At 37.2% G+C, this 15,835-nt stretch overlaps 1 protein-coding gene across 1 annotated transcript in view; it reads left to right on the top strand.

Annotated features, from left to right (window-relative positions):
* C6 (complement C6) overlaps positions 1-15,835 on the top strand; it is an 80,675-nt gene that overhangs the window by 22,640 nt on the left and 42,200 nt on the right. Inside the window, exons 6-7 of the mRNA XM_025387984.1 lie at positions 8,756-8,894; positions 13,418-13,618. Coding sequence (XP_025243769.1) covers positions 8,756-8,894; positions 13,418-13,618 — 340 coding nt within the window. The remainder of the gene's footprint in view (positions 1-8,755; positions 8,895-13,417; positions 13,619-15,835) is intronic.

The raw sequence follows: 15,835 nt of genomic DNA, 5'->3' as shown, positions 1-15,835 counted from the left end.
TATTTCTTCTTTTATTGAATGTGCTTTTAATGTCATATCTAAGAAGGCTTTGCCTTACCAGAGATCACAGATACTTAGTCCTATATTGTCTTCTAAAAGTTCTATAGTTTTAGCTCTTAAATTTAGGTTCTATTATCTATTTTGATTAATTTTTTTTTGCATTATGTGAGAAAGGGGCCCAATTTCATTCATTTGCAATATAACTATTCGGTCGTTACAGCATCATTTATTTAGGACTATTTTCCCTCATTGAACTGTCTTGGCACCCTTGTTGAAAATCAATTGACCATAAATGTATGGGTTTATTTCTAGATGCAATTCTGTTCCATTGGTCTATATGTCTGTCTATCCTCACGCCAGTACTACTACACTGTCTTGATTACCCTAATATTGAATTAAATTGTGTATCAGGAAGGTAATTCCTTGAACTTTGTCCTTCTTTCTCAAGATTGTCTTGGCTGTTCTGGGTCTTTTGAATTTTAGAATTGGCTTGTGAATGTTTACAAAAAAAAAGGCAGCTGAGAGTTTGATAATGATTGTCTTGAATCTATAGATAAATTTGGGAAGTACTGCTATCTTAACAATACAAATTCTGCCAATCCATTAATATGGAATGTCTTTCTATTCATTGACATTTCACTTAATATCTTTCAATATTGTTTATACTTTTCAGTATACGAGTCTTAGACTTCTTTTGTTAAATAAATACCTGAGGATTTTATTCTTTGAAAGGCTATTAGAAATGGAATTGTTTCTTTAATTTTATTTTTGGATTGTTCGTTGCCATTTGTATGGAAATACATTTGATTTTTGTTTGTTGATTTTGTTTCTGCAAGCAATTACTTTTGAATTTAGTATGCAACCTTTTAATAAAATTAAAATATGCTTTCCCTGGTGGAAAAATTGGGAGAGTTAGTATGTGTTATTTCCTCTCATAGGGCAGACCAGGCCTGTGCTAATCACTATTAATTTCCACAACTACTATAAAAAAGCAATTAGCTCAATTTTCAAATGAAGAAACCTTTTCAGAAACTTAAAAGCTGTGTGTGTGTGTGTGTGTGTGTGTGTCTATGTATTTTTACATTAGCACAATTTTACTGGTAGATAATTTACAACTATTTCTATTAGCCTTACTTTCTTTTCAGTATTTTAACATCACTTTACAACTTTTCAAACTATCTTTGCTCCTCTTTGATATAAACTGTTGTGTCCATTGGTTAGAAGTACCTGAGTAATCGATCAAATTTTCTACTTTAAATCCAAATGTCTAATAGCAGATCACAAAAGCCTCACATAGTGAACTGCTTCTTGATTCCCTCACAAATGGATGAGTCTATTTGTCTTTTTTTCGGATCTTTGTGATAGTTACAAAACTTAAAATTTCAGCTTCTGGTAAAAGTGGTGCCTTTCAGGTACATTTTGTCTTGTGAGTTAACGCTATAGAAGTACAAGGGAAACAGACATGTAAGTGGTAGATGATGCTCTTGAGGATGTTTAGAGTTCACTTGAGCCCCCACAACTATCAGAAAGGATGGTTGTACTGAAGGGTCATGAGAAAGGAGGGTCATTAGTGCTATTCCTTCTGCTACATGGAATTTTCCAGTAATATTGTGGAGAACTATACTATGTGTTCTATGAAAGACAAGGTTATTTGGTCAAATGTATTTGGAGATTGAAAATTTATATTTTTAAGTCTGTGACATCACCTGTAGAAAAAAATTTTTTTTATTATTATTATACTTTAAGTTCTAGGGTGCATGTGCATACATGCAGGTTTGTTGCATATGTATACATGTGCCATGTTGGTGTGCTGCACCCATCAACTCGTCAGCACCCATCAACTCGTCATTTACATCAGGTATAACTCCCAATGCAATCCCTCTCCACTCCCCCCTCCTCATGATAGGCCCCGGTGTGTGATGTTCCCCTTCCCGAGTCCAAGTGATCTCATTGTTTAGTTCCCAGCTATGAGTGAGAGCATGTGGTGTTTGGTTTTCTGTTCTTGCGATAGTTTGCTGAGAATTATGGTTTGCAGTTGCATCCATGTCCCTACAAAGGACACAAACTCATCCTTTTTTATGGCTGCCTAGTATTCCATGGTGTATATGTGCCACATTTTCTTAATCCAGTCTGTCACTGATGGACATTTGGGTTGATTCCAAATCTTTGCTATTGTGAATAGTGCCACAATAAACATACCTGTGCATGTGTCTTTATAGCAGCATGATTTATAATCCTTTGGGTATATCCCCAGTAATGGGATGGCTGGGTCATATGGTACTTCTAGTTCTAGATCCTTGAGGAATGCCCATACTGTTTTCCATAATGGTTGAACTAGTTTATAATCCCACCAACAGTGTAAAAGTATTCCTATTTCTCCACATCCTCTCCAGCACCTGTTGTTTCCTGACTTTTTAATGATCGCCATTCTAACTGGTATGAGATGCTATCTCATTGTGGTTTTGATTTGCATTTCTCTGATGGCGAGTAATCATGAGCATTTTTTCATGTGTCTGTTGGCTGTATAAATGTCTTCTTTTGTGAAATGTCTGTTCACATCCTTTGCCCACTTTTTGATGGGTCTGTTTGTTTTTTTCTTGTAAATTTGTTTGAGTTCTTTGTAGGTTCTGGATATTAGCCCTTTGTCAGATGAGTAGATTGCAAAAATTTTCTCCCATTCTGTAGGTTGCCTGTTCACTCTGATGGTAGTTTCTTTTGCTATGCAGAAGCTCTTTAGTTTAATTAGATCCCATTTGTCAATTTTGGCTTTTGCTGCCGTTGCTTTTGGTGTTTTAGACATGAAGTCCTTGCCCATGCCTATGTCCTGAATGGTATTACCTAGGTTTTCTTCTAGGGTTTTTATGATATTAGGTCTAACATTTAAGTCTCTAATCCATCTTGAATTAATTTTTGTATAAGGAGTAAGGAAAGGATCCAGTTTCAGCTTTCTACTTATGGCTAGCCAATTTTCCCAGCACCATTTATTAAATAGGGAATCCTTTCCCCATTTCTTATTTTTGTCTGGTTTATCAAAGATCAGATGGCTGTAGATGTGTGGTATTATTTCTGAGGGCTCTGTTCTGTTCCATTGGTCTATATCTCTGTTTTGGTACCAGTATCATGCTGTCTTGGTTACTGTAGCCTTGTAGTATAGTTGGAAGTCAGGTAGCGTGATGCCTCCAGCTTTGTTCTTTTGACTTAGGATTGTCTTGGAGATGCGGGCTCTTTTTTGGTTCCACATGAACTTTAAAGCGGTTTTTTCCAATTCTGTGAAGAAACTCATTGGTAGCTTGATGGGGATGGCATTGAATCTATAAATTACCTTGGGCAGTATGGCCATTTTCACGATATTGATTCTTCCTATCCATGAGCATGGTATGTTCTTCCATTTGTTTGTGTCCTCTTTGATTTCACTGAGCAGTGGTTTGTAGTTCTCCTTGAAGAGGTCCTTTACATCCCTTGTCAGTTGGATTCCTAGGTATTTTATTCTCTTTGAAGCAATTGTGAATGGAAGTTCATTCATGATTTGGCTCTCTGTTTGTGTGTTACTGATGTATAAGAATGTTTGTGATTTTTGCACATTAATATTGTATCCTGAGACTTTGCTGAAATTTCTTATCAGCTTAAGGAGATTTTGGGCTGAAATAATGGGATTTTCTAAATACACAATCATGTCATCTGCAAACAGGGACAATTTGACTTCTTCTTTTCCTAACTGAATACCCTTTATTCCTTTCTCTTGCCTGATTGCTCTAGCCACAACTTCCAAAACTATATTGAATAAGAGTGGTGAGAGAGGGCATCCCTGTCTTTTGCCAGTCTTCAAAGGGAATGCTTCCAGTTTTTGCCCATTCAGTATGATATTGGCTGTGGGTTTGTCATAAATAGCTCTTATTATTTTGAGATACGTTCCATCAATACCGAATTTATTGAGCGTTTTTAGCTTGAAGGGCTGTTGAATATTGTCAAAGACCTTTTCTACATCTATTGAGATAATCACGTGGTTTTTGTCTTTGGTTCTGTTTATATGCTGGATTACGTTTAATGATTTGCATATGTTGAACCAGTCTTGCATCCCAGGGATGAAGCCCACTTGATCATGGTGGATAAGCTTTTTGATGTGTTGCTGGATTCGGTTTGCCAGTATTTTATTGAGGATTTTTGCATCGATGTTCATCAGGGATATTGGTCTAAAATTCTCTTTTTTTGTTGTGTCTCTGCCAGGCTTTGGTATCAGGATGATGTTGGCCTCATAAAATGAGTTAGGGAGGATTCCCTCTTTTTCTATTGATTGGAATAGTTTCAGAAGGAATGGTACCAGCTCCTCCTTGTACTTCTGGTAGAATTCGGCTGTGAATCCATCTGGTCCTGGACTTTTTTTGGTTGGTAGGCTGTTAATTATTGCCTCAATTTCAGAACCTGCTATTGGTCTATTCAGGGATTCAGCTTCTTCCTGGTTTAGTCTTGGGAGAGTGTAAGTGTCCAGAAAATTATCCATTTCTTCTAGATTTTCTAGTTTATTTGCATAGAGGCATTTATACTATTCTCTGATGGTAGTTTGTATTTCTGTGGGGTCGGTGGTGATATCCCTTTATCCTTTTTTATTGGGTCTATTTGATTCTTCTCCCTTTTCTTCTTTATTGGTCTTGCTAGCGGTCTATCAATTTTGTCGATCTTTTCAAAAAACCAGCTCCTGGATTCATTGATTTTTTGGAGGGCTTTTTGTGTCTCTATCTCCTTCAGTTCTGCTCTGATCTTAGTTATATCTTGCCTTCTGCTAGCTTTTGAATGTGTTTGCTCTTGCTTTGCTAGTTCTTTTAATTGTGATGTTAGGGTGTCAATTTTAGATCTTTCCAGCTTTCTCTTGTGGGCATTTAGTGCTATAAATTTCCCTCTACACACTGCTTTAAATGTGTCCCAGAGATTCTGGTATGTTGTATCTTTGTTCTCATTGGTTTCAAAGAACATCTTTATTTCTGCCTTCATTTCGTTATGTACCCAGTAGTCATTCAGGAGCAGGTTATTCAGTTTCCATGTAGTTTTGCGGTTTTGATTGAGTTTCTTTGTCCTGAGTTCTAGTTTGATTGCACTGTGGTCTGAGAGACAGTTTGTTATAATTTCTGTTCTTGTACATTTGCTGAGGAGTGCTTTACTTCCAACTATGTGGTCAATTTTGGAATAAGTGTGATGTGGTGCTGAGAAGAATGTATATTCTGTTGATTTGGGGTGGAGAGTTCTGTAGATGTCTATTAGGTCTGCTTGCTGCAGAGATGAGTTCAATTCCTGGATATCCTTGTTAACTTTCTGTCTTGTTGATCTGTCTAATGTTGAGAGTGGGGTATTGAAGTCTCCCATTATTATTGTATGGGAGTCTAAGTCTCTTTGTAAGTCTCTAAGGACTTGCTTTATGAATCTGGGTGCTCCTGTATTGGGTGCATATATATTTAGGATAGTTAGCTCTTCCTGTTGAATTGATCCCTTTACCATTATGTAATGGCCTTCTTTGTCTCTTTTGATCTTTGATGGTTTAAAGTCTGTTTTATCAGAGACTAGTATTGCAATCCCTGCTTTTTTTTGTTCTCCATTTGCTTGGTAGATCTTCCTCCATCCCTTTATTTTGAGCCTATGTATGTCTCTGCATGTGAGATGGGTCTCCTGAATACAGCAGACTGATAGGTCTTGACTCTTTATCCAGTTTGCCAGTCTGTGTCTTTTAATTGGAGCATTTAGTCCATTTACATTTAAGGTTAATATTGTTATGTGTGAACTTGATCCTGCCATTATGATATTAACTGGTTATTTTGCTCGTTAGTTGATGCGGTTTCTTCCTAGCCTCGATGGTCTTTACATTTTGGCATGTTTTTGCAATGGCTGGTGCCAGTTGTTCCTTTCCATGTTTAGTGCTTCCTTCAGGGTCTCTTGTAAGGCAGGTCTGGTGGTGACAAAAATCTCTAAGCATTTGCTTATCTGTAAAGGATTTTATTTCTCTTTTACTTATGAAACTTAATTTGGCTGGATATGAAACTCTGGGTTTAAAATTCTTTTCTTTAAGAATGTTGAATATTGGCTCCCACTCTCTTCTGGCTTGTGGAGTTTCTGCCGAGAGATCTGCTGTTAGTCTGATGGGCTTCCCTTTGTGGGTAACCCGACCTTTCTTTCTGGCTGCCCTTAAGATTTTTTCCTTCATTTCAACTTTGGTGGATCTGGCAATTATGTGTCTTGGAGTTGCTCTTCTCGAGGAGTATCTTTGTGGCGTTCTCTGTATTTCCTGGATTTGAATGTTGGCCTGCCCTACTAGGTTGGGGAAATTCTCCTGGATGATATCCTGAAGAGTGTTTTCCAACTTGGTTCCCTTTTCCCCCTCACTTTCAGGCACCCCAATCAGACGTAGATTTGGTCTTTTTACATAATCCCATGCTTCTTGCAGGCTTTGTTCATTTCTTTTTCTTCTTTTTCCTTTAGATTTCTCTTCTCGCTTCATTTCATTCATTTGAGCCTCAATCACTGATACTCTTTCTTCCAGTTGATCGAGTCGGTTACTGAAGCTTGTGCATTTGTCATGTATTTCTCTTGTCATGGTTTTCATCTCTGTCAGTTCATTTATGGCCTTCTCTGCATTAATTATTGTAGTTATCAATTCTTCCACTCTTTTTTCAAGATTTTTAGTTTCTTTGTGCTGGGTACGTAATTCCTCCTTTAGCTCTGAGAAGTTTGATGGACTGGAGCCTTCATCTCTCATCTTGTCAAAGTCATTCTCCGTCCAGCTTTGATCCGTTGCTGGCGATGAGCTGCGTTCCTTTGCAGGGGGGAGATGCTCTCTTATTTTTTGAATTTCCAGCTTTTCTGCCCTGCTTTTTCCTCATCTTTGTGGTTTTATCTGCCTCTGGTCTTTGATGAGGGTGACGTACTGATAGGGTTTTGGTGTGGGTGTCCTTCCTGTTTGTTAGTTTTCCTTCTAACAGTCAGGACCCTCAGCTGTAGGTGTGTTGCAGATTGCTTGAGTTCCACTCCAGACCCTGTTTGCCTGGGTATCAGCAGCAGAGGCTGCAGAAGATAGAATATTGCTGAACAGCGAGTGTACCTGTCTGTTCTTGCTTTGGAAGCTTCCTCTCAGGGGTGTACTCCACCATGTGAGGTGTGGGGTGTCGGTCTGCCCCTAGTGGGGGATGTCTCCCAGTTAGGCTACTCAGGGGTCAGGGACCCACTTGAGCAGGCAGTCTGTCCCTTCTCAGATCTCAACCTCCGTGTTGGGAGATCCACTGCTCTCTTCAAAGCTGTCAGACAGAGTCCTTTGCATCCGCAGAGGTTTCTGCTGCTTTTTGTTGTTGTTGTTGTTGTTGTTGTTGTTTAGCTGTGCCCTGTCCCCAGAGGTGGAGTCTACAGAGACTGGCAGGCCTCCTTGAGCTGCTGTGAGCTCCACCCAGTTCGAGCTTCCCAGCAGCTTTGTTTACCTACTTAAGCCTCAGCAATGGTGGGCGCCCCTCCCCCAGCCTCACTGCTGCCTTGCTGTTAGATCGCAGACTGCTGTGCTAGCAATGAGGGAGGCTCCGTGGGCATGGGACCCTCCCAGCCAGGTGTGGGATATAATCTCCTGGTGTGCCCATTTGCTAAGACCCTTGGTAAAGTGCAGTATTGGGGTGAGAGTTACCCGATTTTCCAGGTGTTGTGTGTCTCAGTTCCCCTGGCTAGGAAAAGGGATTCCCTTCCCCCTTGTGCTTCCCAGGTGAGGCAGTGCCTCACCCTGCTTCAGCTCTCCGTGGTTGGGCTGCAGCAGCTGACCAGCACCGATTGTGTGGCACTCCCTAGTGAGATGAACCCAGTACCTCAGTTGAAAATGCAGAAATCACCTGTCTTCTGTGTCGCTCGCGCTGGGAGCTGGAGACTGGAGCTGTTTCTATTTGGCCATATTGCTCCGCCCCCCAGAACAATTTTTATAATCTATGTAATATAGCATTACCAAACTGTTTGACAAAAAAACTACTTTTTTCACAGAATACATATCCCTTAGAATTTGGAAAAGTTTTAGCATCTTGGAGAAGTTTTTTTAATCTATAACAAAATAATCTCTTAAATACTTGATTTATGCTAAGCTAATTAATCTCTATGTGCCTCAATGTCCTCATTTGTAAAACAGGTATAATAATTATATCTACATCACATAGTTATAGTAAATATAACTTACTTAGTAAAGCACTTAACTAAGTTAATGCTTTAAAGCACTTACTATTGCTTGGCTTATAGTAAATAGTAGGTAAGCATTTGTTAAATAAAAAATATTTTAAATATTATAGTCAGTTTTTAGTAAAACTATAATATTAGTACAATTCCATTAAAATATTGCTGTTACTAGTTTATTATGAGCTCTCTATTAGAATTCCACTCAGAAAGAAGTGGACCCGGAATGGCATTTATTATATAATAACTTATTTCATAATCTGCTTCCAAACTTTGCGCTGGCATTGTAAGTCATAAAAAAGTATAAATCGAGATGTTATTGTATGTTGAAAGCCAAGAACAATTAAGTAAGTTGAATAGGAGAACCTAATAGAGCCAGAAAAGCTGAGCTTGGGATTTCCAGCTTCCTTGCGTGCCTCACCACAGACTACGGAAAAAAAAGCGGGGGTGTGTGGAGTTCCTGCAAATCATTTGTCTTCAGTCAAAAATGTTTAGAAGAGGAATTCCTTTCATGTAACTAAGATAAATTTTAAAGATTGCTCTACATCTATTGAATTCCTGAAAATTACTTTGTTTCTAGGTTTCATTTTCTGGCAGGAGAGCCCAGAGGAGAAGTCCTTGATAACTCTTTCACTGGAGGAATATGTAAAACTGTCAAAAGCAGTAGGACAAGTAATCCATACCGTGTTCCGGCCAATCTGGAAAATGTTGGCTTTGAGGTATGACAGTCTAGCATGGTGGCAACTTCAACACCGTCAGTGATTACAAGCTAAATTTCTCATGCGAAATTAGTGATGAATGAAGGGACAGAATGAAAAGGTAGTGAACAATTTTAATCACCTGTTATGTGTTTGTATTTTATCCATGCACACCCAATGAGGCCAGTGTTATGAATTTACAGATGAAAAATCTAAGGTAACTAATTTTCCAGAAGTCAAATAGCTAGCAAGAAGTGAATTTGAAATTCAAGGCCAGGTTTTCCTGCTTCGAGTCCATGCTTTCTCCAGTGAATATTCAGCTCTAAAATAGCTCCACACAGATAAACAGTTTGATTTCTTCAGATTTTCTCCTAACCTACTTAGTTCTCTTAGATAACTACAAAATATAGACTTTTTTTAAAAAGTGCCAGGCTCATAAGAAAAATCATGATGAGTCAGTCTAATGAGACACTTCTGCTTACTTTTATTCCTATTTTATTAGTTGGTTTGGTTTATTTGTTTGTTTTAGTAAATTATAATGAGCAGCATACTACCTACTCTCAGAATCTAACCCACACTTTACACATAAGTGCTCCATATTCGTTGCACTAAAGTGAGTAATCTGCTTCTTTTAAATTGTGATAAGAACAGAAAATACACAGTTTTAATGGTGACATTCATGCATAGAAATTTGACAAGCTAGAGAGAATTTCAAAAGTTGTAATTATTTCTGAGAACCACTTTATGGGTAATATAAGTTCAGCAAAAAGTCATTTAATCCTTCCTTTAAAAAGACCTTTATATACATATAAATACAGGCATTTTCCAATTCGATTCACTCAATTTAAAACCATCTAATATATACTAATAGGTGGGGAATGTCTTTGGGAACTAACTGTCAAATTTGAATACCTCTGGGAAGACTGATAATACTGCTCTTGAGATGTATTGTATTGAACAGGCTTTGTAGACAGAGCTAAAACCTAAACATTTATATGTAATATTGTTTTGATGGAAGTTGCTTTCTAGTTCCAAAACAACCAATCCACAAGTTTACTTTCAAAATACTCTCATTTCACACAAGCATATTGCCTACATTTTCAGCAAGCATCTATTTCATGTAGTTTTACAAGTAACAAATTAAAGGAAGTATATGAGATTGGAGCAAATTGAGGCTTAGATAACACTTCATACTTATCATACTTATATGATACTTCAGAGTCTTCAAAGTACTTTTGTATATTGCTTTATTTGATTCCCATAACAACCTCCCCAGAAAGGTAGCAAATTGTTTACATCCACATTACTAACAGAAAATTTAGGCTCGGCCAGGTGTGGTGGCTCACACCTGTAATCCCAGCACTTTGGGAGGCCAAGGTGGGGCGGATCACTTGAAGTCAGGAGTTCAAGACCACTCTGGGCAACATGGTGAAACCCCATCTCTACTAAAAATACAAAATTTAGCCGGGAGTGGTGGTGCATACCTGTAGTCCCAGCTACTCAGGAGGCTGAGGCATGAGAATTGCTTGAACCTGGAAGGTGGAGGCTGCAGTGAGCCGAGATTGTGCCACTGCACTGCAGCCTGGGAGAAAGAATGAGACTCTGTCTCAAAAAAAAAAAAAAGAAAAAGAAAAAGAAAAAAAAAAAGAAAATTTAGGCTTATTGAAGTTAAACAACTTTCTCAGAGTTATACAGCAAATAAATGGCACAGAAAAATAAGAACTCCTGGCTTCTGACTCTTATAGTCGAGGGTGGCCTATGTTAGATGAGACATTTATAGTATATCAAGAAAGACATTAAAACTCCTCGCAGTAGGTTAAAAGTCTGAGCACCTTCATAAACTATCAGTTAAAATGTACCCCCCATGAAGGTAGACAAGGATGTGCTGGAGTCAGCTCTTTGAGTTCACGAGTCAACTGTTAAATTTTCAGGAATTTTGGAATCCAATTGTGAAACATAGACTTTTTTTTCTTTTTCAACTTTCATTTTAGATTCAGGGAATACATGTGCAAGTTTGTCACCTGGGTTTATTGTGTGATGCTGAGGTTGGGGGTACAAATGATACCTTTACCCAGGTACTGAGCAGAGGACCCAACAGGTTTTCAACTCTTGCCCCTCTCCCTCCCTTCCCCTTCTAGTAGACCCCAGTGTCTGTTGTTGCCATCTTTATGTCCATGAGTACCCGATGTTTAGCTCTCACTTATAAGTGAAAACCTGTAGTATTTGTTTTTCTGTTCCTGTGTTAATTTGCTTAGGATAATGGTCTCCAGCTGTATTCATGTTGCTGCAAAGGACATGATTTTGTTCTTTTTTATGGCTGCTAGTATTCCATGGCACATATGTGCCACATTATCTTTATCCAATCCACTGCTGATTGGCACCTAGGTTAATTCTATGTCTTTGCTATTGCGTATAGTACTGTAATAAACATGCAAGTGCATGTGACTTTTTGGTAGAACAATTTGTTTTCTTTTGGATATGTACCCAGGAATGAGATTGCTGGGTCAAACGGTGGTTCTGTTTTAAGTTCTTTGAGAAATATCCAAACTGCTTTTCACAGTGGCTGAACTAATTTACATTCCCACCAACAGTGTATTAGCATTCCTTTTCTCCACAGCCTGGCCAACATCTGTTGTTTGTTTGACTTTTTAATACTAGTCATCCTGACTGGTGTGAGATGGTATCTCATTGTGGCTTTGATTTGCATTTCTCTGATGATTATTGATGATAAGCATTTTTTCGTATATTTGTTGGTCAAAACACAGTCATTATTAAGTATCAAATATATTATCTCACAGGTAAACGTATTAAAAACAAAGATTATAATTACTCAAAACTGATCACTTTTCAATTATTTTGCTACATTTTACCATTATCCATGCTCTAGAGGTTATTTACATCTATTGGATCTGTATTTTGAAAATACTTTGTAATTTGCTACTGTGCATCTCTTCCCAAGTATGAATTCAGGACATCACATAGGTAGCTTGAAATCAGCCGTGGTAGGAATATATACACAATGGAAAAAGCAAATGTTATAGTAAATCAGGGCTTTCTTCCCCTTCCCAGAGAGCTAGCTGTTAAACATTTACTAACAGATCAATGGGTTAACCCACAAAGTTTGATAACACAAGCCTGGATAACAAGTTACATGAGGAAATACAGCCTGAAAATTCTTTTACAGCAGATTAAACTCATTTCCTTATCAATGTAGCTCTAAGATTTGTCCAACCTTATGAAGCTACCTGAGCTAATCTTTAACTCTATGCCATAGTGGTATGGCTGAAGTCATAGTGATATGGCTGAAGAAGGTCATAGTGGTATTTCTTCAAACAAAAATTTGGGAATGACTAGAATCAAGGTCACGAGCTATTGGTTTTCTTTTAACTGATCTCTGTATAACTTCATTCTTTAGGCATGCCTTAGCAGGCAGCTGTGCAAACCTAAGCTATACCTTATTGAAAACAATAGAGGAGGAGAAATAGCAGGCATCTCACTTCCCTTCTTTTGAAGTGTTGTAACTTATGAAGATAGATGAAATAACGGGCTCGCTGGTACACAAAGATTAAAGAGGCTCATGAAGGGAAGAGAAGGCAACTGGGCAGGGAGTTAGAAGACCTTAGAAAAACTACAGGATAGATGAGGGAATACAGACACCAGACCCAGCATTTTATCAATCAGGGTAAGTTAGGTTACACTGCAATATCAATACTAAGATGTCAGTGTCTTAAAACAGTTTCACTCATACCGTACTTTCTACTCATAATAGTCCTTTAGAAAGCAAGGGACTTAAGGGATTCTGCTTTGACACATCCTTCCATGATGAATTGCAAAAAAAAAAAAAAAAAGGGAATGTGACATATTGCCCATCAACTCTTAAAGTGACAGATATCATTTATGTTTACATTTCATTGGCCAAAGAGAGTAGGGAAATGCATGCTTTTTATGTGCCCGGAAAGAGACTAGAGTAGTTGTAAACAGCGTTATGACTAACACGAAGGTCAATCAAGAGTTGCGCATCACTGGGGACTTTGGTAGCAGACAATGGAAACCCAACCTCAGAAACTGTGATCCTAAAGTCAGACTCACCTCTTGAATAAGTATAAAACAAGGTGGGACTTGGTTATAAAGAACAAGCCCAGTTGTCAGGACTGAAAGGTATCTTAGTTAGATTGCACACTGCATCAAAATCACAGGCATAATAAAAATAACCCTCACTGCTTATCACCCTGTTAAGTCTCAGCTTAGGTGGCATTTCCTTGAGGGAGGGTTTCCTGATATTGCCTCTCAGGGTCTTATATTTCCTATGGGATTCCATTGGCCACACAATACTTACCATATTAAGTGTTTGTGATTATCCCTCTCTCTAACTAAACTATTAACTCCTCAGTGCAGGAACTAACACTATTCTTTGTTCTCTAGCAAAATGCGTCCTCAATAAATATTGGCTGAGTGCATAAATAAATAAATCATTTCATGAGATATCCACAAGTAGCTCCAGTATTTCCTAAATTACTTTTTATTTTACATGGATTTTTCTCCAGGTAGAAACTGCAGAAGATGATTTGAAAACAGATTTCTACAAGGATTTAACTTCTCTTGGACACAATGAAAATCAACAAGGCTCCTTTTCAAGTCAGGGGGGGAGCTCTTTCAGGGTACCAATTTTTTATTCCTCCAAGAGAAGTGAAAATATCAACCAGAATTCTGCCTTCAAACAAGCCATTCAAGCCTCTCACAAAAAGGTATCAAAAATGGTTTCTAACCTTTTATTCTTTCTTGAAATTTAACACCAATTCTAGCAATCATACAATAAGGAGAGGAGAGTTTACATATTGTACTAGTGTGACTTCTAATACAGATATAAGTAATTTTCCCATTTTTGGTTATATCTCACTTCAAAAGTTAAAGAAATACTATGTATATTAATGGTTCCGTTTTGCATGCATTTGACTGCTACTGTTGTGTTTTTTATCTTAACTTTTTTTTCATACTGTTGTAGGTGTGCTTCTTATAAACTCCAAATAACAGAACTTCGACCTTTCATGTAATATGACAATCTGTATTTTATATTTTTGTTATATTCTATATACATATTTGTATAGATGTATATATTTGTACACATATACAAATACATATATAAAATATAACAAAATGTATATTTTGTTACATTTATGTAAACACACACATTTACCCATCTCTGTTTTTTTCCTCTTATAATCCTTTTCTTGAAATCCCTATTCTCATTCAGTTGCCTTTTTTTCCTGTATTTTCCTCATATAGGACACATGCAAGGTATATTTTCTAAATCTTTGTGTATCTAACATTGCCTGCCTTTTCCCTGAGCAATAAATATAAAGAATATCCTGACTGTATCATAATCTTCTTCTCTTGATAGTAGATGTTTTTCAACTGTCTTCTAATTTCCATTGCTGTATAAGAAAAATCACATTCAGAGCAAATTTTTTCATTTTCTTTTCCTTGCTTAAAAAGTTACAATTATTTTTTTGCACTTGGAACTTAAGGTATGTCCAAGTATTGGCCTTTGCCTGTTAATCTTGCCAGGGACTCAAGGAACCCTTTTAATATACAAAGATACAACTCCCCTTGTTAATTTTCTCCTATTACTTGCATTTTAAATCTCTTAGATATGTCTCACAGTGCTTAAATGATTTAGGAGACAGATTTCTATCGCAAACTTTTAAACATTTACAAAGGTCTTTTAAAATACTGTCTATTGCTTACTACAACCACCACTCTAAGTAGCATTTGCTCTTCCCCAAGAGAAGAATGAAGAGAATGAGCCCTGAATCATGGAACCATGGAATCATATTATGGTTGCTCCTACCTTTATCATATTGCTCTTCTACTTTTATTTAGTCAACCATTTATGCGCTTATATAAATATAAGACCTAACAGCACTGTATGGATAATTTTCCCAAGTATTTCATTTATATTCAAAAAATTTAAGAGATTATCAGAGTTGATATTTAAACATCATTTTGCAGATGAATAAATTGAAGTTCATATATGCATTTTTAATTCAATAAACATTTATCAAATACCTACCATGAGGCAGGCACTAACTGAAGTCTAAGAAACTGAGTGACTTCCAGTGATCTTACAGTAAATAAATGCCACACTTGGGAGCTGAAATCAATTTGTCTTATTTTTGTTTACTTTTCTTATCCATTGCATTACACTTCAAGATATTCGACTCTTTATTCATTTATTTATTTATTCATAATTTTAGCAAATTATGGAAGGAACACAGTTCTGGTGATATGGACATGTAAAAATGACAATGAAATAGATTCATTTTATGTATAAATTATATATATAAAATTTAGTTTAGGATGGGCTATGGGTCCTATAGTGCCCTCCAAACTTAACAAATTATATTTGTAAGACAAGATATTACCAGAATTTCTTGTAAGTAAAAATACACATCTCTAGGCCTTTCCCTTAATCTACTGATTTCAGAATATCTGGAATTGGGCATGAGAATATGGCCTTTTTTTAGCTCCCTAGCTCAGCATAATATAGCATGCAGGATTAGAAATAACTGCTTATAAACATAGTCAAAGATGAAGGGAGATAGACATGTTTGAATGAGACATAGTTATAGTCCTATGTCTTGCTTCACGTATGTGATTTATATGTATTTCAAACATGCTAGAGAACATTTGTAAAACCCTTATATGTAGATAAACAACTATTGTTTGATCCTCTAATAGTCTATCTCAAAGCAAAAAAAATTAGAGCTATTCACATTATCAGGTTGGAACATATTAAACTACTGTTATTCAACCATTTCTGATTTGCAAAATTGTTAGCCTCACCGGGTGTGGTGGCTCGCGCCTGTAATCCTAGTACTTTGGGAGGCCAAGGCGGGTGGATTGCCTGAGCTCAGGAGTTCAAGACCAGCCTGGGCAACACGGTGAAACCCCGTCTCTACTAA

Source organism: Theropithecus gelada, chromosome 6, assembly GCF_003255815.1.
Source record: "Theropithecus gelada isolate Dixy chromosome 6, Tgel_1.0, whole genome shotgun sequence".
Lineage (NCBI taxonomy): Eukaryota > Metazoa > Chordata > Mammalia > Primates > Cercopithecidae > Theropithecus > Theropithecus gelada.
This window is presented reverse-complemented; position numbering and strand designations above follow the sequence as displayed.